Here is a 22,122-nt window from a genome sequence, read left to right as displayed (position 1 = left end):
GGCATCACAAATTCCACTTTCACTTATTTTCTGGACAAACAAAATGATTACATAATAATACTTGTTCCACAACCTAAGCCAAACATCTGAAAAAAAAATGGTAAATGGACTCATTAATATTGCAAAGTAGGCAAGCAGGCTTACAGTTTCAACATGGTAATGGTGTGGGAAAGCTTGCAAAATGGCTCTTCCCCTCTCTCTCTCTCTCTGTATCTCATGATAATTGGTTCTGAATACACACTTTCTTAAAGAACACAATCTTCAATCTTGATAGACTGGCAACACCAATCTGCAGATACTGCATGTTTGATGACTTTAGAGTGAGAATCTACTCAAGGAATGGACTGCATCAGCAAGATTAACTGGAGCTTCCAAAACTGGTAGCTATGGCACTACTGAGACACAATTACATTGGTTTGTCCTCCATATCTTCACTATTCATTATGCGTCCGGAGCTACGTCCCATCTTACTAAATGATCCCATAGACAATGTCAAGCCCTTGAAGCTACTGCTGCTTCCCCCACTGAAATTCCTCAACCTCCTGGATCTCTGCAGCTTAGAGTTGGTGGCCTTCTCTCCCTCGTCTATTGCCTTTGTCTTGGCGACCACTAAGCGAGCAATGTTGCTGCGGCAGAAAGGGCATGTTGGAGAGGGTACGCACAACGTCGTGGGGTTGGGTTTGTTGTGACAGCAAAGAGTCAACATGCAGCGAGCACACATCTGATGCCCACAGTCTTGTACTTCAATGGTGCAGACTTGGTTAAAGCAGATGAAACAAAGATCTGTATCACTCGCCTGCAAGACCATTCTTCTCATCAAACATTGTGTCTTGATGAATGGTGATAAAGCACCAATCAACAATTTATTCAAGTGTACAGCATAAAAGTATCCATCATTGTGCTTTAAACAAGGTTAAAAGCATGCTCAAACTTAGCTCAATCATTATGATCTCTTATCACAATCATGCATTTGTGAACAATGCACCGTTGCCCGTTGTTAGACAGATAAGTTCAACAAGTGAAATAACTATTAAAATGCCGTAAAATTCACCAAAGCCTCTGTGGTGCCACAAGATCTACTTGCCTAAAATCCATTATAAGTTGGAAATCATTAGAAATGCTTAATCAAGGAGATGTTGTAATACCTCAGAAGCATCATCATGAAATGCTTCATCCACATTTGCAGGAGATGATAACAATTTTTTTCTTTCATTCAATATTATTTTCTCGCTTTCCTTGTTAGCGTCCATCAGAGCTACTTCTAGAAGAGCTCTTGCATCTGGATCAAGTTCACTGATGAACTTTAATGGAGAAGGCCAAACAAGAGGTTCTGCTGCTGATGGGTTTAGCAAAGCTGCACAAGCTCCATGATTGTGCTTTATAGCTACAGAATAAGGTATTCGCCTGTGGAATATGGATCAGCATATGTTTAATAACAGTGAAACAAAGACAAAACTTCCATGAACACATAAGTAGAAAATTAAGAGAGAAAGAGACTCCTTAAATTGACTCTCCTGATGTATGAAAAAATTTGATTCATTATAATTCATCTCAACTAAGAAAAGACAGCCAAAATATAAAAAGGCTAAATGCTGCCTAAAAAATTCCTAAAAAGATATTTCATGGTTGTTGGAAGATAAACACCAAAAGGCCAACTAACAAAGAATCTACACTGTCTGTTTGTTCAAGATTTCAATTGTAAAGCTAGCAGTTCCAATTTCTCCAAGAGTACATAGGCAATTTGAAAAGATGAAATATGCCCACCCAGATGAATCCCTCTGGAGCCGATCGGCTCCCCATGCAAGCAATGTGCGAACACAATCCAAACTTCCTCCGCGAGCTGCCAAATGTAGAGGAGTGCTCCCAGAATGACTGAAAAATATGGATTTCGAGCTCAAAACAGAAAATTGACACATAAACATAATGGCAAATGATCGAGTATATAAATCAGTCAAAATACCCATATTCCCTAGTGGAGGAAGAAACAAGACCCCCATGGTCTAAGAGTACACGGACACACTCAGTCCGTCTTTGCCGTGCTGCAAGATGTAGAGGCGTCGCTCCCCTTTCATCCCCAACATTTACAAACCGGGCAAATCCCCTAATAACAGTATACCAAAAGGAAAATTGCAGAGCTAAGTAATTAAAACAAGGCCAAGGACCATCAATCAAAATGAATGAAGGGACTTTAAAAAAACCGCACCAAGAATCAACAACGGCAGTGGATTGGGCAGCAGAGAGGATGGCTTGCAGACAATCTGAATGACCATAGTAGGCAGCATGATGAAGGCAAGTTCTTCCTTTCAACGAATCGAATATCAGAATCTGACCACACAAAACTGAAACATCATCATCCTTCCATCACAATAAAAAAAAAAAAAAAAAAAAATCAAAGTGAACATATCAAGCAAATAAGTGGAAACAACAAATGAGATCATAAAACGCACATTTGCCCCAGCTTCAAGCAACTTTTGCACACATGCTATCTTCCCATGAATCGCAGCGAGCATCAGTGGAGTCTAAAGATTGCATACAGTTCCGGTAAAAAAACATCGTCTTCTAAACACTGGAGACGCCCTAAAAATCTGAATCTATTTTATCCCAGTACCTGTTTATGACGATTAACTATATCCGGATTGGAATACTTCTCCAGGATCATCGACAAGATCTGCAACAATTTCCAAGCACCTTCAAAGATGCTAAAACACACAGCTTTTATGCCAAGAGGAAACGCGGAGAAAGGAGAGGAATATTCGACAGTACCTCGACATGACCATTGGCCGCGGCGATGTGAAGGGCAGAGAGGCGATCGAAGAAGGTCGACCGGAGGAGCAAGGAGGGATCTTCTTGGACGGCGGCGCCCACAGTCTCCAAGTGACCGGCTTGGACGGAAGCGAAGAAACCGCCGAGATCACTGCTCGACCCAGCGCAGCTCAGCGTCTGGCCCATCTCGCACTCCCCCACTTTCTGAGTCCCGGCGGCAGCGACCGCGGAGGCAGCGGAGAGGAGGAAGCCGACAGAGGCAGCAGGAGCTGGCGGAGAACTGCCGCGTTTAATGCGCTAAGCGAGGTCCAGTCGAAGACATTTAAGATCTGCTCACCGTCGGTGACCTTACTGCATCCAATTGAATTCCTTTACCAAATCGCAACAGATTGAAATTTTATAAAATACGAGAATGATTTTAAAAATATTAAAACTTTCGAAATTTCCACCCGGATTTTTTTCTCAACGAGACGGCATGGGATATTTTCAGGTGGAGATTGAAGAGGACAGGGGAAAAAATATCAAAAACGCCCCTTTGTTATCGTTTTTATTAAAAGTATACTTCAATTTTAAAAATATCAAATTAATACCTCATTCTATTTTTTATCAAATTAAAAAATATTTTTGAAATAATATTGCTCTGTATACATAGTACTTTTTATTAAGTAAGAGATTTTTTTATAATAGTGCTAAAATAAAAATATTTTTGGATAAAAAATAACAAACTCGAATGCATTTTTTACAATAACTAAAATAAGGAGTTTTTTTTTAATTTTTATCCATAATTATATTTTACAAAGAACCCCATCTCGCCTAAATTTTTAAATATTTAATTAGAAGCCCACTAAAATGCAAGGGATCAAGTAGCATTAGGGATGGCAATGGGGCGGGGCGGGGGCGGGTTTGCCATTCCCATCCCCGCCCCGTTCTTATTTTTTCGGGTTCGGGGATTCCCCGAACCCGAACCCACGGGTTCGGGGATTCCCCATCCCCGCCCCATGTCATTAGTCGAAACTTGTGTGTTAGAGGTCCAAAGTAATTTTGTCCTAGTTAACAATATATACTCCATCTGACCTTCACTGTGGCCTCCTTCAAGAGGGATATTGTATAACTATAGTTCTTTTCATGAACACACAAGTTTGAAGAAAGTATGTTGACAAGAATTGGCAAAATTACATCATTGTATCTCCCATCATCACAAGTATTCGGGGCGGGTTCGGGGATGGGGATAGTATTCCCATACCCGCCCCAAACCCGCCCCATCCCCGAAAAATCGGGGATTCCCATCCCCATTTCGGGTTTTCCCCGCGGGGCCCCAAACCCGTGGGGAAAATTGCCATCCCTAAGTAGCATATGACATCGCCAGGCCATTTTTTCGCATTTTAAATAAAATTATATCATTATTATTAGGAAAAAATACTTTTAACCCCTCTCATTTTCTATCAAATAGTATTTTATCCTCTTATATTTGAAAAAATAACATTCAACCTCCTTTAATCAAAGTCAAATGTGAAAAAAAAATTTAAAGATAATTATATCCTCCTCTTTTTGATTTTTTTTTTTATAATTTTAAGAAGAAAAGTTTATATTAAATTTATTGATAATTTACATCTACTTCTATTTCTTTTATTGATATTTAATTAATTCTAGATAAGATCCTAATTGATATTTTAAACATGTACATTATTACTGATTTACTAATTACAATCAATAAATTATAAGTAACTTTCAATAATATATAAAGATTAATACTTAATTATATAAATAAAATAAAATTAAGTAGTTTAAAAAATATTTTTTCGTTGTCCCGACCCCGGTTGCATAGCCTTCGAATACAATGTATAATAATTATTTTCTTCACTTTTCCTTAAATTTAAAATTTTAAATTCGTCTCGGTTAACGATTATATAAGGTTTCGCAAAAATAGGTAAAGATATAATTTTCTTCATCTTCTTCGAGCTTTTTTACTTTCTCATGTATGTATGCGAGTCTCACATCTAAGTTCATCACTGACTTGACCTTCAAAGATGATATCATCGACAATGTCAATTCTCAGCTGACAAGCTTTGTTTTGCAAGACACCGAGAGCGGAAACATCGTCAAACAGACATCAACCACAGATCCGAGCGAGTGACGAAGGGCACCATCAATAGATATTTTTATATTTTTGTTCCTTTTATGTATATTTTTCTCCCTGTGTATATGATTGATCCAATTAATCAATAATTAAGAAGCCGACCTAAAGGCACATGTAATTTTTTTCCACATCAACTCAATATATTTTTTTTCCTTTTAATATTATCAAAAATATAAAGACATAGTTATCTTTTATAAATTTTTCAGTTATATTTTAAATATACGGGGATAAAATACTATTTAATAGAAAATATAGAGAGATTAAAGTTATTTTTCCATTATTATTATTATTATTATTATTATTATTATTAACATAATAAAATTGTTGTCGAATTAATTAGAAAAATAGCTTTTTTTTAATAACCTTTTCTTAATTTATTGACGTAAACAAGAACACGTGGACAGTCACATGCCTCCACAGCTAGAAACATAGTTCGGTCATTCCGTGCCGACTAAAAAAAATTAGAAAAAGAGCTTCCTTTTTTTTTTTAATGCCTTTGACATATACACCTGAATGACCTTTTCTTAATTTATTGACGTAAACAAGAACATGTGGACAAGCACATGCCTTGAATCTGGCCTTTCAAACAAAACAAGTGTATGTATTTAATTGCATTCAAAGAAGAAAAGAGAAGCCATTCATGGAAGAAAAGTGTCATGTTTTTTCAGGTAATAAATGAAAGATGGCTAAACTATGTTTCTTTCTTTCTCCCTTGAGGTGATAATTAATTGAAGTATGAAAAATGGAGTCAGATTAACTTGAATTAACACTGAAAATGACTTTTGATGGAGAATCATTCTTAATACTTATGAGGAGTTGTTCATGATCAAACCAAAATAAATCTCTATTTTTTTTTTCATATTTTGTGGTTTAATGAAAGGATTAGGCATGGGTTGACAAAAAAAGGTCTACGCTAATTAATGGTCAGAGCTTTGATCTACTAATGCAACTTTTCTAATTTGAGACTCAAAATACCAATTGAATTTGTGAAGCAAATTTACTAAATAACGTCTTCGATATTTAATTTATTTTTTTTTTAAAATAAATAAATGGCAAGTAGTAATTGAAAGAGTTTTCTCTCAAATTTTGACAAAAAATGAATTTAGGGATGAACTTGCCGGCACAAGGTTGGTAAATGACAAATGACGACTTTGACTCCAACTCCAATTCGCCCCTCCATGTTTACTCTTTAAAGTAAACAAGCATTAGGAAGAAGAATGAAGGGGAAAAAACTTTCTAGAAGCATTATAATTTTGAGTGAATTAAATACGGGAGATTAATTTATATAAAAAAAGAAAGAATATTCCTTGAAAGGACATTTAATAAGAATGTACAACATTGCCGGTCGCATTCCTCTTCCCGAGACGCACGCAGGCAATTATGACGGATCGCTCGCGCAAGCGATTAAGGCGTAACACGTGTCCACTCGCTAGCGTGTCAGATGGATTGCGGTCGGAAAGAGTGTTGCCTGTTTGTTTGCATTTTAACGCGCCTGACAAATAGCTCTACGAGGACTCGAGTCCTGCGGTGTGGGGCATCCCATGTACAATTAGAAAACACAAGAGGTATTATAAGTAATATTTTTTTTAACTAACTGATCCGTCCCATCGAAATTTCTCATCGACAAATTACAAAAATAACTGATCGACCCCTTAAAACTTTTAAAAAATACTCATAATAAATGATCCATCATCTTAGTATTTTTTCAATCTTAAATACATAAGAAATTTAAATGACATTCTACCACTATATCATTATCCCAGAAATAAAATAATAACAATAATAACACTTACAATAACATTCACAGGGGTGTTATGGGATGGGAGGGTATTAAAGCACTCATCCACACACCAACATTCAATAATTTGAACAAGCAAAATTCAAAAAAAAAAAATTATTTAATATAAAATAAAAATAAAGATAAATAAATAGATAGTAAGATCCATAAATAACCATGTTAATATTAAAATAAATATAAAAATATTAATAAAAGAATGATATTAATATAATAGATATATAGCGTGTCCTATATTTTTTTTTTAAAGAGACCATATATTACGTGGATGCCTTACATAGCATGTGGACAATCTTAACATGTCATAATATGATTCAAATTTTAGGCTACCTATGATGATTTTAAGGCCTTATCCATGCATCCAAGATTGACAACCAAACTTTATATCGGTCAACCAAAATTTTATGTTATCGACAACCTAACTTGTAGAATTATAAGTTATATAAACCAAACATTATTTTGGCTGATTAAACTAGTTGAGGTGACCAAAATCCCTTTTATGGAAAATTTGACCGATGAAAGCTCCATTTAGTCAACATGCCCAATCAGAATAAACACCCGCTGTGCAAAGAAAATATCAACCCAGATGAGGCGAACAATTCTTAACTCAAAGCAAGTTAGAGACACTGTTGATCATTAGCAAAAGGGCAATGTTATTCTTACATGAATTTGCCATATCATTAAAAAATTAGAAATAGAGTCGATTAGGGAGGACTTCACAAACAGAGAGAGAGAGAGAGAGAGAGAGAGAGAGAGAGAGAGAGAGAGAGAGAGACTAGCATATAATGATGAGCATTTTCAAAAATAAGGTAGGTATGCGTAGCTAGCTCGGTCATCGGATGTATTCATCCCATTTGCAATTACAACTTTGATCTTCTTATTGCTCTTCTAAGTATACCACTATACCACACCCCCGGGCACTACTAAATACTAATTTCCCCTTAGACTACTACATTCCACAACACAATCACGATAGAAAAAAAACAATCTACTTGTCTAACACAGATCATGTACAAGTAATCAAAGCAATAATATGGTCCTCTAGTCTAAAACAGTGTGCAAACTTAGCAGTCAGAAGAGAGCACAAAAGAAAAAATGACCTAACTTGTACGTTGCTAGCACGATATTTACTGGCATAAGCACGATGTCAGAGAGATAGTGAAACAAAAGAAAGCCACAAGTTTGGAACACCACGCTGAAACATAGAACAGGCTCGTGCATACTGCTTCCTGATATGTAGTGAACTAGACATGCTGATAGTACCTAAATTCTTTGAGTAAAATACTATGAATATGTAGTATAGGAGAAAGCATAGATGCATTTACCAATGGAAATAAAAGATACTGAAAGCATTAAACACAAAAATATAATAAATGATTAGCAAATTAACAATTAGCAACAAAACTCGATTATTTGACTATCAATTATCGACAAATCTAATTGAGATAATAGCAACATTAGTTAATCAGATTAAATCTTACCTTTAACACCTATATCAAATTAGTAATTCTTTACCGCAATATTAAGATCAACTAAAGCTAGAATTTAGAATACCTTTGACTCTGATATTTTGTTCCTTTTGAGCTCACGATTTGCATTCTCCTAAGCCATAGTCTTCCACACTTCTCCTTTATGGCCATAGCTTAGTCCTCTTTGGTTCCTCATCTTTACACCCAATTGCATATTATGAGAAAGGTAAGATCTGATTTGTTGGTCTCTGCACTCTCTCATTCCACTATTTTATCCCCTTCAACATTATTCCAATTCCCAAATCATGCAGACGAGTTGGAATTGCTTACTTGAGCAAGATTTGGATGTATCTCATCAAATTTTCTAACAAATAGATTGGCCCACGCATCTAATTTCATATGCTTTTGATGTCCTTGGACCAAATTTGATATTCTTATGAAGTTTTCCTGGGTTTCTTCTTCAATCATTGTTACCTCAGTCCTCAGCTTCCTCATATGTTCCTCAAATTCAAGTACGAATCTAGACATGGGTTTAGATCTAAGCGTCTAACAAACCTAACAAGGCTCATCATTATTGTCATTATTGTCGAGCCAATTTTTTTGGGTTCAGCTATATATAATTTTCAATGAGCTTCCATTAAGCCAAGCCATACAAGGCTGTATCATTAGATAACTAACCTTAAAAAAATAAGATTAAAATTCAGTCATAGATTTAGATAATTTAACTCAAGCTATCTAAACAGACACAGGTATTTATAATATATTATTGTAAATTAATTATCTAATTGAATTATATATGTTATGGTTAATAACAAATATCATTTTTTTGTCATTATTACACCTACTAATATTAATAGCTGGACATAATACCCAGATTTTCAATCTACATGTCATAGTCCATAACAAATCTGAATTTATTAGTTATTTATTAAGGCATCATATGATATTAGAAATTTTAAAATAAATTAAGCTTTGTTGTGCAACCAGTTTAGATTAGTATGTCAGATCAAGAAGACCTTGAATCCTCGCCCAAATAGGGATCTGCTGCTAACACCCTGAAATGTCCCACTGCAATCCAATTTTTCTGTTACGTCAATGAAGATAACCGCCTTCAGGTGGTCAAGTTAAAGGTCATGTAGCCAAGTAAAATAGCTGCCAACAGGTTTTGGCGTGCAATATAGAAAGGCTATGTTCTAAACAACTATTGGACAACGAATTAATCTATGTTGGCGTCTTGCCAAACAGCACCCATTGGGATTAGTATATTGCATCATGTATAAGGAATACTCCAAATACTTGAAAATGTCCCACACTCCCACTACATTTCAGTATTTCTGAGGTTTTTAACTCCATGAAGTAGTAAACTTAAAGCACATGTATAAAGCAGAATGATGAAGCAGGGCAAGAAAAAATATACAAGCAGCAACAATTGAAGATTAATAGTTACTACCTGTAACAATTGAAGATCAGAAAGGAATTGTATCCATAATTAGGTGAAAATTGTTTTGAGGGAAGATAGTTAAGCAAGGAAGCCTGAAAATTGTGAAGTTACAAATTTAAGGAAGAATACCCTATTTCACTAGTTTAGTGAGAATTACAATGCAATTGGTTTAACGCTTGGCAATCCTATCCTAATATACTTTAAGTTATCATTCCATTTTCCCTCTGGGCCCGCACTTGTGTTTGGGTACTAATCATCAGTTATTGCAATTTAATGTTTCCAAATTATCATCCCCATCCAAACTAATAATGAAACTATAGAGCATCATCAAATCTAGGGAGAAATTGTGACTATGACAAAATAGAATAGCAGCTGATAAAGCATAATCGAAATGTACTTCAAAACTTCACCTTTTACGAGCTTACTCAGAAAGTCATCTTAAAACAACTAGGCAGTGCTGATTTGATGCTGCTGAAGAACTTTACTTATAATCTTCCTTATCCCTGAAAGGATTAGCTGCTTGTGCAATAGCTTCAAAAATGGAGAAAAGTGCACTCAATACAATTAATTAATCTGGAAGACTGGAACTGGAAGCAAAAAAGTGAGTTCAGAAATACCTAAATTTTCAACTGTGGCACAAAAGGAGCCGGACAAGGAGATATTGTATTATCTGGTAATTCATGTATAAAACCATAAGTAGCCTGCAAACAGGCATGAATCATTTTCTTTTCTAGTTTAACTAGCTGAACTGCGACTCGCTTCTTTGGATAGAGGTTGCCATCTGCCAGCTGGTAATCAAATGATGTCAATCTGCTTACTAACACATTTGAATACTATGGCATAAGCACTAAAACTGCAACTTCATTACCATATCTTCATCCTCAATCAATGTTGTAGGGTAGGCAGCCAACCGAGTCTCAAAGTAGTTTACAAGTTGGTCGAGAACAGCTCTCTCCAGACATGGGCTTAGCTGTGTTGTAAGATAATAACCAAATGTTATCCAAACATGAACTCTGGAATAAGTGATACAATAAGAAAACATCCCAAGCAGCATCCATTAGCAGGAAAAAGACTTTGTAAACTTATGTAAGTATACATTCTATCACCTTGACTGAACTAATAAACAAACCAACTTTTACAATGATAACAAACTAAGACAAACTAAACATGGTTGTGCTAGTACTGCAATAATGAACTAATTGAGTTGGAGTTTCAAATTGTCACAACCAAGGATCAAAATAGGTACAAGAAGAGATAACAAAGGCTTCATTCCATGACACAGAATTCAGAAATGGAGCCAAAGAAACTGTTCAACATAAAATCATGCTTTGGCTTAATTTATCTTCATTTCTTTTGGCTGAGAGTTGAAAATCGACATATGAAAGCGTTTAGCATTTTTTGATTTTGGAAGTCTGCCTTATGAGTGCTCCATGCAAAAGTAGGAACATCTCTAGCACTTGGAAATCTCAAATAGACAACAAAGGTTACTGCCTCATAAAATAGCAGGCAAAATTATACTAATTGGCAAAAACTTAACCTTCTTAGTACTTGCTAAGAAAAAAATTCCAACATTTTTGCATGTTTGTAGATAAACAATGATTCAAAGAATGGAAATTTATTCGGTCAAATACAAATATATCTTAAAGGTAAGAAGAAATGACTTCTATTTCACCCTAAGAGACTCAATTCCTTGAAAAGATTGGGGGAAAAAAAACTATTTAATAGTTTGACTCTCAGATTAGGTTTCAACTAGTTGACTCGATCCAGATCACTGGGACCTCTCATTAAGTTATAATCTACCAAACATTTTGACCCAATATACAAAAACAATAAAATGAACATATTAAATGTTTAAACTTTAAAATGCTACTAAATCTCAAAGATGGATGGACTCAAGTCAGCCATGTTAAACCATACTTGGTCCAAGCTAAAAAAAAATACATTCAAAGTTATAAAACATGTAGATGTTGCAAAACTAATAAACATAATTAAACTTAAATAACCAAAAAATAATATACATACAAAATAACATAAAAATTAAACAAGAAATAGCATTTACAGATAATTGATAAATAAAAAGTTCAAAAATATGATAAATTCGGGTTGGCTCAGTTGAAATTATTTTTTTTTTTCAATTCTATATAATCAAAAAAAAAAAAAAATAGAAAACCACTTTCAGAACACACAATTAAATACATATATATTTATAAGTCAACTGTAAAATAAATAAAAATCTAAAACGCACAAGTATAGAAATCTTGATTATGTTATATACACAGATCATAACCTAAATATGTCAGACAGTTTTATTTATTTCATAACTGTAAATGACAGGATGAACAAGGCATATTCAAGTGATTGCTACAGTATCCATGATTTCACAGTTAACAGAAAAGGCAAAATATATGAGAAATCAAAAAATTGAAGTCTTCGAATTTAAAGGAGAGCCAAGTGGATAGACCAATGTACCAGACATGTAGGACCTTGAGAAGAAATAACAGATTGCATATCAGCTGCATCGGATATGTAGCCTAATCTGAGGTATGGTAGCATCTCTAATATGGCTTCCTTTTCTTTACCTACATGGACCTGAAAAAAGAGACAATTTTATACGCACTTGAAAAATTAAGAGAATGAAAGTTCAGTTCTTCGTACCTGGAAAATTTGGACAGCTAGCTTTCCATTTCTCTGAGCAACCATTCTCTTTTCTTGGTATTGAGGATCTTCTGTATTTAAAGATGCCTGGAGTCCATTTATGGAAGAAAGTTATACCAGTTAACAAAGCAAGCGAGATACTACAAAAGAAAGACAAGTCAATGTGAGATTCACCTCAATTAATATACGGTCATAAGGATTGTCTTCATCAACAAAACCATAATTGAGAAGCAACCTAGAGTTTGGTTGTGGTCCACACCTATTCAATAAAGTTGAGATATCTGTTAATGTGATCTTGCAAATATACAAAGACAACAAGGTGTAGATCAATGGCTAGCTGACAATGGCATAACACCTAAAATTAGTTTTAAATAAAAAACCAATTACCATACAACAATAGGCTCTCCAGCTTTGTAAGGACGATCAACTACTAGTTGAACAGCAGTATCAGTAGCAGTTAACATTGCTTTACAGTTGCTCTTGTAAGCCAACAATGGAGGTCCCAAAGGAACTAATGCAAATCTTCTGGCCAAACTTACCTTCTGCTCTTGATGAAATAAACAAACAAGTAAAGACAAGCAAAAGAATTTGAATAATTACCATTCAAGGAAAAAAAATATATAACATGATATTTCTCATGGATTAGATAGTTCTCTAACATAACAGTGGAAGCAACAGGCAATGCCAAGATATTTAGAATGAAAAAGAAAATTAATCAAAAAAAGTTCATGTAATGTTCATGATTTGCACTAATTATTATTGTTGTTTTTATAAATAAAATAAAAGTAATTATGTAATTTTATTCATGATTTTTTATTTAGATTGAGAAAAAGTCAAACTGAGATTCTTTGGAGTAGATGTTGAGGCCTTCAACTAGGGGGCTTAATTAACATTCTTTTGGGCTTTCTTTCAACTCGGAGCCAAATTGAGTGAGATGTGGTTAATGTAAGGTGTAACCATAAACATACATATGCTTTGGGTTAAATTTTGGAGTTGGTTTTCTCTTTGATTTTTTTTTTTTTTTCTTTTTCAACTAGGGGGATCGCACACCTCTTTTCATCTGGCAATATCTTTTCTTCTTCCCAAGTCATGTGCCCCTCCTCCCACCTTGGTGGGCAAGCACTTTGTGGCTTCCTGTGGAAGAGGGAAGCAACTCTAGAAGAATCTTCCTCTTTGATTCAAGGTGAGAAACTATGCAATTTCTATTTCTTTTGGGTTGTATGGAGGCTAGGATGGTCATGTGAGTTTTCTCCTTCAATTATTTGGATAAACCTAGACCTAAATATATTATTAATGAATTTGGTGACATTAATCTTTCCAAGACAATGGAGTACGAGGAATTCACGGCCTTTCCATTGAGAGGAACATGAAATCTTCTTCTAGTAACCCTCCCTACTACTACAATTGATTTTGAGAAGCTTGGAAATGAAGCTTTCTTGTTGACTTTGGCTATTATTTGCAGATTGAAATTTAGTAGAGGTTTAAAGTCATTTTAAAGGATCAAATTGTACCTGTTTAGTAAGGCAAGTGTTTTCCAATGTTGGATTGAATTTTTACGAGGATCTTATGCATGGATCAAAGGTAATTTCAGTCATAAGAATCAAGTTGGTTTTCCCAAATACTAAAAGGAGCCTAAAATTATGCTTTTAAATTCAAAAATGGGAACAATAAAAGCTATGAAGAGGTATTGTTGATTTCATGCTTAATTGGGTTGTTTTCATAAGGTTAAGAATGTATGATGATCTTTATGCCTTTAATTTTTTTATGTATAATCTTGAGATTACAATGGATCCTTCCCCGGGACCCCGCATAGCGGGAGCTTCGTGCACCGGGCTGTCTTTTTTTTTATAATCTTGAGATTGCTTGACCCTCCTAGTGCTCATATTAAAAACCTAGAAAAATTTATTCTCTTGTAGAATGCTTGATATATATATATATATTCTTTATAATACCTTGGCAATTGTACCAAGAAAGAGAAAAGGGTGAGCCAGGGTAGTATATTTAGAGGTGTGAAAAATGGAACAAATATATATGAGATAACCACTAAGGATAGAGGTGAAACTTAACTATGTTTTATAAGTGAGACAAGTCCTTTGATATGCACGTGTTGGTTGGATGATTTCTTACTATTGGTTGCTTGTTTTATTCATGTTGGGTAGATGATGAATGCTTGGTGGATACTTGCCTTGAAATATATTGGGAGTGTGGTTATTTGTTATGCATGTGAAAATATGTATGATGATTACATATTGGGTTGTTCCCCGCGCTGGAGGAGTATCTTCAGATTGGCCTTAGGCTTTTTATTGGTTTCTTATAATGTGAATTAGTCCCCTACTAATATTTCCATTTATAATATTTATACTCCTTGATGTTATTCTTGTGTTGTTGATACTAAACCTGGTATTTAATTTTCTTTCCTTGTTTTAAAACATTAGGATATAATTTATGAATTGATTAGTTGCAAGAAACAATTCTAAATGACAATATTAGTAGTGATTGGAATAATTTCTACTTCAAACAATTGAATAATTTGTAAGATATGATATCAGGTGAGCATGAAACTAATAATAGGTATATCGCATTATTGTTGATTTCAACTTTGCTGGATTCATGTATTTCTTTGTAATTTAGCCTGCTGGATCATTTGTGCTCAAGCCCCATTGTTGCCTTTGGTCTCCAAATTCTCAGGCTAGTCCAGGTCAGTAAATATGGTCGTATTGTATCCCTCAGAGGTGTACCTGTCATGCCTTATTAAATCCGTTTATTTCACATTTTAAGAAGACTTTTAAATATTCTTAAGAGATTTATTTCTGAAATTAAATAACAATAATAAAATTTTAAATGAGAGAACATAGAAATAATATATAACTATAAATAAAGTTTAATCTGCATGTTGATTTATACTTCTTAAACTTTTATTTGAACAACTAAGGCTATGTACCAGAGGTGTTAGCGAATGATAAAATCTCAAGAGAAATTATATGTATTAGAAAAGAGAGGCATTAGCCTAACATATATTGAACTAATTAAGGATATGTACAAGGATGTAACGACTATAGTAAAGACTTCAAATGGAGTAACTGAATCATTTCCAATAAAGATAGGGTTATATCAAAGATTAGCTCTAAGTCCCTATATTTTTACATTAATTATAGACGAATTCGCACACATTCAAGACACAGTACCGTGACACGTGTTATTGGCAGATGATATTGTTTGGCAGATAAAACACGTGAAGGAGTAAATGATAAACTAGAATCTTGACGAGAAATACTAGTAGGAAAATGTTTTAGGTAGAATAAAGACAGAATATATAAAATTTAAGTTTAGCAATATTAAATATAATGAGACAACTGTTAAGATAGGAGATGATGAGTTGTCCGAAACCGAAAACTTTAGATATTTAGGACCATTTTTACATAGAATACAAGCAGGATGGTTGAAATGGAGGTGAACGTCGGGTGTTTTATGTGACCGTAAAGTACCTCTAAAACTTAAAGGAAAATTTTACAAAATCGCAGTTAAACCTGCTACAATATATGGAGCTGAATGTTGTACTATGACTAAAGCACATGAGCGAAAGATGAAAGTTGTAAAGATGAGAATGTTAAGGAACATGTATGAACATATGAGAATGGATAGAATAAAAAATGAGAGCATTAGAGAGAAAGTCGGAATTACATCTATTGAGGGAAAACTGAGAGATACATTTAAGAAGGTACGAACATGTACTTAGATAACCAATAAATGCTCCAGTTAGGCAATGTAAAAGTATGACAAACACGTATATCAAACGAGAAAAAGAAAGATAAAAAAAAGACTTGGTTAACAACAATAAAACAAAATATAATTTATTTAAGTATAGATGATGATATAGTAAGAGATAGAGCTCAATGTCGTAAAAGAATCCATATAGTTGATCCCACCTAGTGGGATAAAACTTGGTTGTTGTACTTGAACAACTAAGGCTCATAAATAGTGTTCAACTATGCTAAATGATAACAAGCTATTTTACATAGAAAATGCTATTATTTAAGGGAAATAGTTACATGAACAAACAGAACCTATGACTACTCAGAAAGGCCTTGGAAACAAATGGATTATTCAAATTATGGTTACTCAACAGACATAAGTTGTAGAAGCTCATTTGTTTAGTTGCTGCCATGTAATTTTCAATGTGTGCTGGTTGTTCAAAAATGCACTTAGATTTGCAATGCATGATCAGCATGATTGTTTCAAATATCCCAATACATGATCATCAGTAACATTAACAAATAAATGTAGTAAACATAACTGTAGATAAAACAATGAGATGTCAAGGAAGTGGCCACCATGAGATTGTGAGAAATTTTGGAAGCTTCACAACTGCAGTGAAAATATGGAGAAAATACCATGTTCCATTAAAACACTCAAAAGGTTATGCCATATATGTTGAGGTAGGCCAAGTTCATAAGTCATAGCTTTGGGTTATTTATCATGGAAGCTTTTATTTAGTATGCATGGTCACCACAGGGTTATCACCTACATATACAAATTATATTTGTCTCAATTATTCTTGTTCCACTTTTTTTCCTCTTGCAGCCACAAAGCCTATTTGGATGGCCACCAAACTCTTGGACACGCTCCCATTTCCAATTTCCAAAAGCAGACCTTCATTGTATCCTATACACTATAATAAGTTGTCACTATGACAAAACTGATACAAAAGCAAAAAGCAAAAAGCAAAAAGATCAAGTAGACTACTTAAGGACCAATATGCTATTTGAATCATCACAAGTTCGTGCACTTAGTCCACACAAACCTCCCCTTAATGATTGATATTAGGGGTGTCAAAAAAATGAATCGACCCGCCAACCTGACCTGAGTCGACCAGCAAAAATTCAGGTTTGGATTGAGGGTTTTCAGGTTCGGATTGGAGGCTTTTGGGTTGGTTTAGTTTCAGGTTAGTTTGGGTTGACCTAAATTTAAGATTTAGGGGTTTTTTAGGTTAAATTAAATTTTATTTTGAAAATTAAGATGTTTAACGTACATAAATAACATAATATATTATAACAATGATGAAATATTGAGATAAAAGTGAAAAATGATAGGGAAATAACAAAAAAAAAGGTTTTTTTTTCAGGTTGAGCAGGTTATTCGGGTTATCCGGGTTCAGGTTAGAATTTTCGAGTATTCGGATCGGGTTGGAATTTTTTTGGTAACCAATCTTCAACCCGACCTGAACCCACCCAACCTACCTGAATTGACACCCCTATTTGATATCTAATACTTCTGCCTACAGGATTGGTGCAGATGTGTTAACTGGAACTAACATGAGCATTGCCAAACCTAATGGTTCTTGTGATAGTATATCAGAATTGTGTGATTGAATATCCCATTCATTCACGTGGGCAGTAGAATCAGTAGATCCAGCACCTGGTTTTCTACCTGAGGCCAATATAACAAGGTAGTAAAAGCATACACAATCGTTTGATAGGATTGTTGAAATTGCAAGTATTAAGAAAAAGTCAAAGAGACAAAAAACTTCATACATATAATGGGATAATAAATGATGTTCAATCATAATAAGAACATATATCGTGGTTTGTTAATTATCAAATTATTAATAGCTTATTATAAATACTAAAAATATAATTAATAAGATTAGTTTAGTCATGGTTATTATCATTATGTCAATAATCAAATTATTATTATTATTATTATTATTATAATACCAAAAAATTTGTTATAATATATTATAATAGATATTAACATCATATTCACTAATATAAAGTTATTAACTAACAGTACATTATTGATAACTAGGCAGGGGCTTTCGAGGCTACTGAGAATGATACTATATTCTATCTCAATGGTCAATAACTTTTCCCAATTGATGTTGAGTGATAAAGATGGATGAGGGGCTTAGTTTAGCTAAGTGGAAAATCTCAAACAATAGTGAGGCTAATCCATTTAAGCTAGAATTCAAGCAAGCCACACAGACTCTTCTCTCTTGTGCGTGTTGTGATTGCTGAAAAATTAGCCAAAACAATTAATAGTTTACCTAAATCTAACTATTTTTTTTTCAGAAAAACAATTGATTCCGTCTTTTTTCACTCACAATTTGACAACAAAAACCAGTGTGCAAAAGCACAGCAAATATTACTTTTGAGTCAATTATCAAAATATTGAAACATTTGGATTGCTGGATATCATGTTAACATGGGCAAAAGAACTAGTAGGACAAGCACATTTATTTCTACCCCATGCGCATGAATGACAGTGCAACAAGCCTACATGGTAAATGAACATAATAAAACAAGTGCCTAGCCAACCAGTCAGAATATCATTGATAACGAGAAAAATGCTTTAATGGCAAGTGAATGATCAATATCAACAAAATACAGAAGAATTTACCTGCAAATGAACAACACAAGATTGTACAGCAACAAATGCCTGCTTAAAAATCTCAAATGAAAAAGCCTCTGTAGGGATGTCAAATGGATATTGCTGTATCACACTAAAATTTGTGAGAAAATGAAAATTCATCAATCAGTTTTATAAAACTAATTAGGACACGGCAGATTTGTCTGATTATTAAAATAAGACCTGAAAAAGTGATCCAGCCATGAACCAAACTGTGTCAAGCTCATTATACTCTCGCTTTATTCCTTCTTCTCTTTCAAGAACTTCAGCCTGAATGGTTAATTATCATGAGAATCTATGCTACAAAAATATTCATTTAGCCACAACAGGATTCTAACCACATTCCCAACTTAAAAGCAACACATGTAGAATTTTTGTCCATGGGCTGAATAGTAAATACCTTTGTGTGACTGCCATCTAAGTAGGCTAATTCAGATTCAGACCAAAGAAGAGGAGATTCCACAGCTAGCTGGCCTCTTCCTCTCTGGCGATCAAGTTCCCTGATAAATGGATACCAGAATGACTTCTTTCCTTGCTTTTTTTCATACATGAGATATAGTGCCAAACAGGCTAATTCAGATAGCTTGTTTGTTGTCAACAGTTCGGCTGCAAAATCCAGAGGATATATACACATGAATATGCATCGTTCGTCAAAGTAATATTACATTTAGGTTCTTGTAATGTATACTATTCAGAATAGAACCCTAACAGGAAATAACAACATTCAGCATGGCTATTTGCTTAACATTTTTTAAAATAGTTAATGAAAGTGTTAAGTAAAATTAGAACAAAGGATAGGATTCTCAAAAAATAAAAACAATAGTAAATTGCTATACAAATGCTTGGAACACTATGGTAAGCCCATTGAGATGAATTCAAATATTTTAGTTTACTCCTTTAATCCCCTTCCACTTAGTTTGTTTTCTTCCAAAATTATGCAACATCCCTTCCACTTGGCTTGTTTACTTCCAAAATAAGGCAACATCAATTACATAGGCTCCTGCTAACATTCTACGTGCTTTTCCAAGTCGGTGTTAAGCGATAAGCAAGTGCCCAAGTGATCAACATTAAAATAGTAATAAAAAGAAAGTATACTGCATCACACATATTGATGTGCATATATATAAATTGTATACTATATATAATTTTCCAGTCATAAATAAGTCATTATTGGAACAAACGGATTAACATTTTGAGCTATACCAGTGTTTCACACTTTGACTAGAATGATATTATTTTGGTACAGAACTGGTGTTTCGATATATATGCGAGAAGTGGGGGGGAAGGAGGAAGGTGATGAAAAATAAGAAAAAGAGAACAAAACTATATATCCAATTATTTACTTAAGTAATATTAAAAACTATATAAAATTATTAAATGGGAATAATTTTAAATAAAGATTATTTAAAACTACACACCGACCCCACCTAGTAGGATAAGACTTGGTTGTTATTGTTATTGTATTATTTAAAACTACATTTGATATTAATTTATTATTCAAAAAACCATTATTTTAAATTACATAATATACATACTAATATGTGCATATAGTATTGATATGAACCATACTAGCATTATATTAGATATATCATTAATTCCATAATTAATAATCTGATAATATAATATAAATTTGTCATTTGGAATCCTTGTTGTTATATCATTCATTAAATAAATTTTGTTTTTGTTTTTATTTTTTCTCAATGATTCCAATCTCACTGATGCTATCGACTCGGTCCATGACTAATACCCAAATTTTTTAATTGTTCAATATCGATACCAGCTAATATTGATAACCATGAATGACACACGAGAGCATACGATGCCAGATCCTTTCAGCATTGACAGCTTTTTAATCTTCTTCATGAAGACCTTGAGTTTTAGCCTGCTCAAATCCATAGTAAGACAGTCATAGAGTATTGATCAACCTCAGCTCATCATTATCATTGCAATTTCTTGAATTCATAGTCACAGTAGTAGGGGAGCAGAGCATAATAAAACTTAAAGGTAGAATAGCTAGATAAGTTGACAAAGTATAAATACAAATAAATGAATTATCACCATACTAATTAGACGGATTTAGATAGTAAAACATATGATCGTTCGAAGTGGTTAACAAGTTTGTTTCCTATAGAAATTTTGTGAAACACTCCTGTATCTATTTTATGTATGACAACTCAAGTTTGGCTCTAATTGAAAATGTCATATTAATCCAACCACTTTATGAATCACGCCCTCCACTTTCAAGATTAATGGAATTATGCATTTCCATACATCAGCATAAAATGACCATATATTTATTAAGAAGCAGATGAGTAGCCTTGGATTTGAAGTGCCGTGACAGAAGTCAGATAGGCCTATACTCCAGTCAATCTTGTTTTACACGAATCAGAATAATAGCCCGCTGAAACATGGACATTGAGAGCTCTACCATTTTCTACATGTATGAGGCAAGAGTTCACAGACTTAAGTGGAAGACAACAGAATTACAATTAGAGTCAGCTTCCCTTTGGTTTTAGGTGAATACCATGACCCTGGAAATGTTTGAGCAGTCGAGTCTTCAGAGGAGTAATTACATAGTTGGAAGAAAATCCAAAGAAAATAAACCCTCTTATGGACTTACCGATGGTTTCGTTTCCTAAAACTCTATCCAGAGTCACAACTAATGAATTCGGTACCGAAAATGCAACGTCTCCCTCCTGCCGGAAAAAAAAAAATCAAATATAAGCTCTATAAACCAGGCAGAGTGATTTTAAAAAAAAAAAAAAAGACGTCAGCGACCCCCAAAATCCTACCTGCAGATCCTCACTGGACACGACGTAATGAATAGGGTGGTGCTTCCCGTCATGCGAAGCCCTCTCCTTGAGGTCAACCTTGCCTGGCGGTAACCCATGCAGGTGCAGCCAAGACTTCAGGTCCGCACCCTCCGCCCTAATCTTGTCGGAGGGGAGGGTCTGCGAGCTCCGTTCCGATCGAGCGACCAGAGTGTCGGCGCCACAGGCGAGGCAGGGTTTCAGCCGACGGCAGGCTACGAAAGAGGCGCGTGACGCGCATCGTCGCCTCTGAACCCGGGAGGCGGGGGAGCGAGAGAGCCGCGGAGGGGACGGAACGGGAGAGCAGGAGGGGTTGAGAAGGAGAGCGGCATCCATGGCGCCGGTCAGATCGGAGAAGTTGATGTTATGGCATCTTGCTTGGAGACCTCTGGTTTGTGAACATGAGGCGAGGCTTTCCCCCTCCTATCCTCATCCTCTATCGCCATTAAAATGCCCTTACCCAGGTTTTACCCATGTCATATAAAATTTCATATAAGCTTCAAAACAAAATTCTAATTTATCTTTTTTAAAATAATACAAATAATAGTAGTAATATAAATTGGATTTTTGGGGTTCTATTTTTTATATGGCGTCTTATCAACCATTTTAGTGAAATATAATTATAACTCATAAATGTTAAAATAGTA

General features: G+C 34.5%; 2 protein-coding genes across 9 annotated transcripts; both read right to left on the bottom strand.

The window, feature by feature from the left end:
• On the bottom strand, positions 1-3,068 carry LOC121967495 (E3 ubiquitin-protein ligase XB3-like). Of its 3 annotated transcripts, XR_006107778.1 has the most exons (9): positions 2,764-3,068; positions 2,609-2,668; positions 2,448-2,519; positions 2,204-2,325; positions 1,961-2,101; positions 1,765-1,872; positions 1,146-1,404; positions 145-796; positions 1-30 (listed from the first exon to the last, which is right to left on the bottom strand). XR_006107778.1 is itself a non-coding variant. In XM_042517761.1 (8 exons), exons 1-8 carry the CDS (start codon positions 2,947-2,949, stop codon positions 407-409), a joined length of 1,338 nt encoding a protein of 445 aa, XP_042373695.1. In that variant the 5' UTR covers positions 2,950-3,068; the 3' UTR covers positions 1-406. The 3 variants fall into 3 exon arrangements, 2 of the variants coding, with proteins under 2 accessions (XP_042373695.1, XP_042373697.1); XM_042517761.1 differs by having other exon boundaries at positions 1-796; XM_042517763.1 differs by having other exon boundaries at positions 1-796; positions 2,609-2,699; positions 2,764-2,921.
• Positions 3,069-7,668: 4,600 nt separating this feature from the next.
• Positions 7,669-21,942, bottom strand: LOC121967494 (ribulose-1,5 bisphosphate carboxylase/oxygenase large subunit N-methyltransferase, chloroplastic-like). Of its 6 annotated transcripts, none has more exons than XM_042517756.1 (13): positions 21,458-21,942; positions 21,286-21,361; positions 19,066-19,271; positions 18,849-18,935; positions 18,657-18,749; positions 12,648-12,802; positions 12,435-12,519; positions 12,261-12,347; positions 12,075-12,194; positions 10,474-10,575; positions 10,223-10,393; positions 10,016-10,136; positions 7,669-7,965 (listed from the first exon to the last, which is right to left on the bottom strand). In XM_042517756.1, the coding sequence occupies exons 1-11, from the start codon at positions 21,809-21,811 to the stop codon at positions 10,223-10,225; spliced, it is 1,536 nt and encodes a 511-aa protein (XP_042373690.1). In that variant the 5' UTR covers positions 21,812-21,942; the 3' UTR covers positions 7,669-7,965; positions 10,016-10,136. The 6 variants fall into 6 exon arrangements, with proteins under 6 accessions (XP_042373690.1, XP_042373689.1, XP_042373691.1 ...); XM_042517755.1 differs by having other exon boundaries at positions 7,669-7,958; XM_042517757.1 differs by having other exon boundaries at positions 7,669-7,948.
• Between the last annotated feature and the right edge of the window lie 180 nt (positions 21,943-22,122).

The sequence above is a fragment of the Zingiber officinale genome, chromosome 3B (assembly GCF_018446385.1).
Source record: "Zingiber officinale cultivar Zhangliang chromosome 3B, Zo_v1.1, whole genome shotgun sequence".
In the NCBI taxonomy this organism is placed as follows: Eukaryota; Viridiplantae; Streptophyta; class Magnoliopsida; order Zingiberales; family Zingiberaceae; genus Zingiber; species Zingiber officinale.
The sequence above is the reverse complement of the archived record's forward strand: the minus strand, read 5'-3'. Positions and strand labels throughout refer to the sequence as shown.

Excerpts from the sequence above, each read along its gene's own strand:
- LOC121967495 (XM_042517761.1), bottom strand. The coding sequence starts at position 2,949 with ATGGGCCAGACGCTGAGCTGCGCTGGGTCGAGCAGTGATCTCGGCGGT. Across the intron at positions 1,873-1,960 it reads TCCTCCACTAGGGAATATGG|TCATTCTGGGAGCACTCCTC; the intron begins GTATTTTGACTG and ends CATATTTTTCAG. Across the intron at positions 797-1,145 it reads TTCATGATGATGCTTCTGAG|GCGAGTGATACAGATCTTTG; the intron begins GTATTACAACAT and ends ATGGTCTTGCAG.
- LOC121967494 (XM_042517756.1), bottom strand. The coding sequence starts at position 21,811 with ATGGATGCCGCTCTCCTTCTCAACCCCTCCTGCTCTCCCGTTCCGTCC. Across the intron at positions 18,750-18,848 it reads TGGCTGGATCACTTTTTCAG|CAATATCCATTTGACATCCC; the intron begins GTCTTATTTTAA and ends AGTGTGATACAG. Across the intron at positions 10,394-10,473 it reads TGATTGAGGATGAAGATATG|CTGGCAGATGGCAACCTCTA; the intron begins GTAATGAAGTTG and ends TTTGATTACCAG.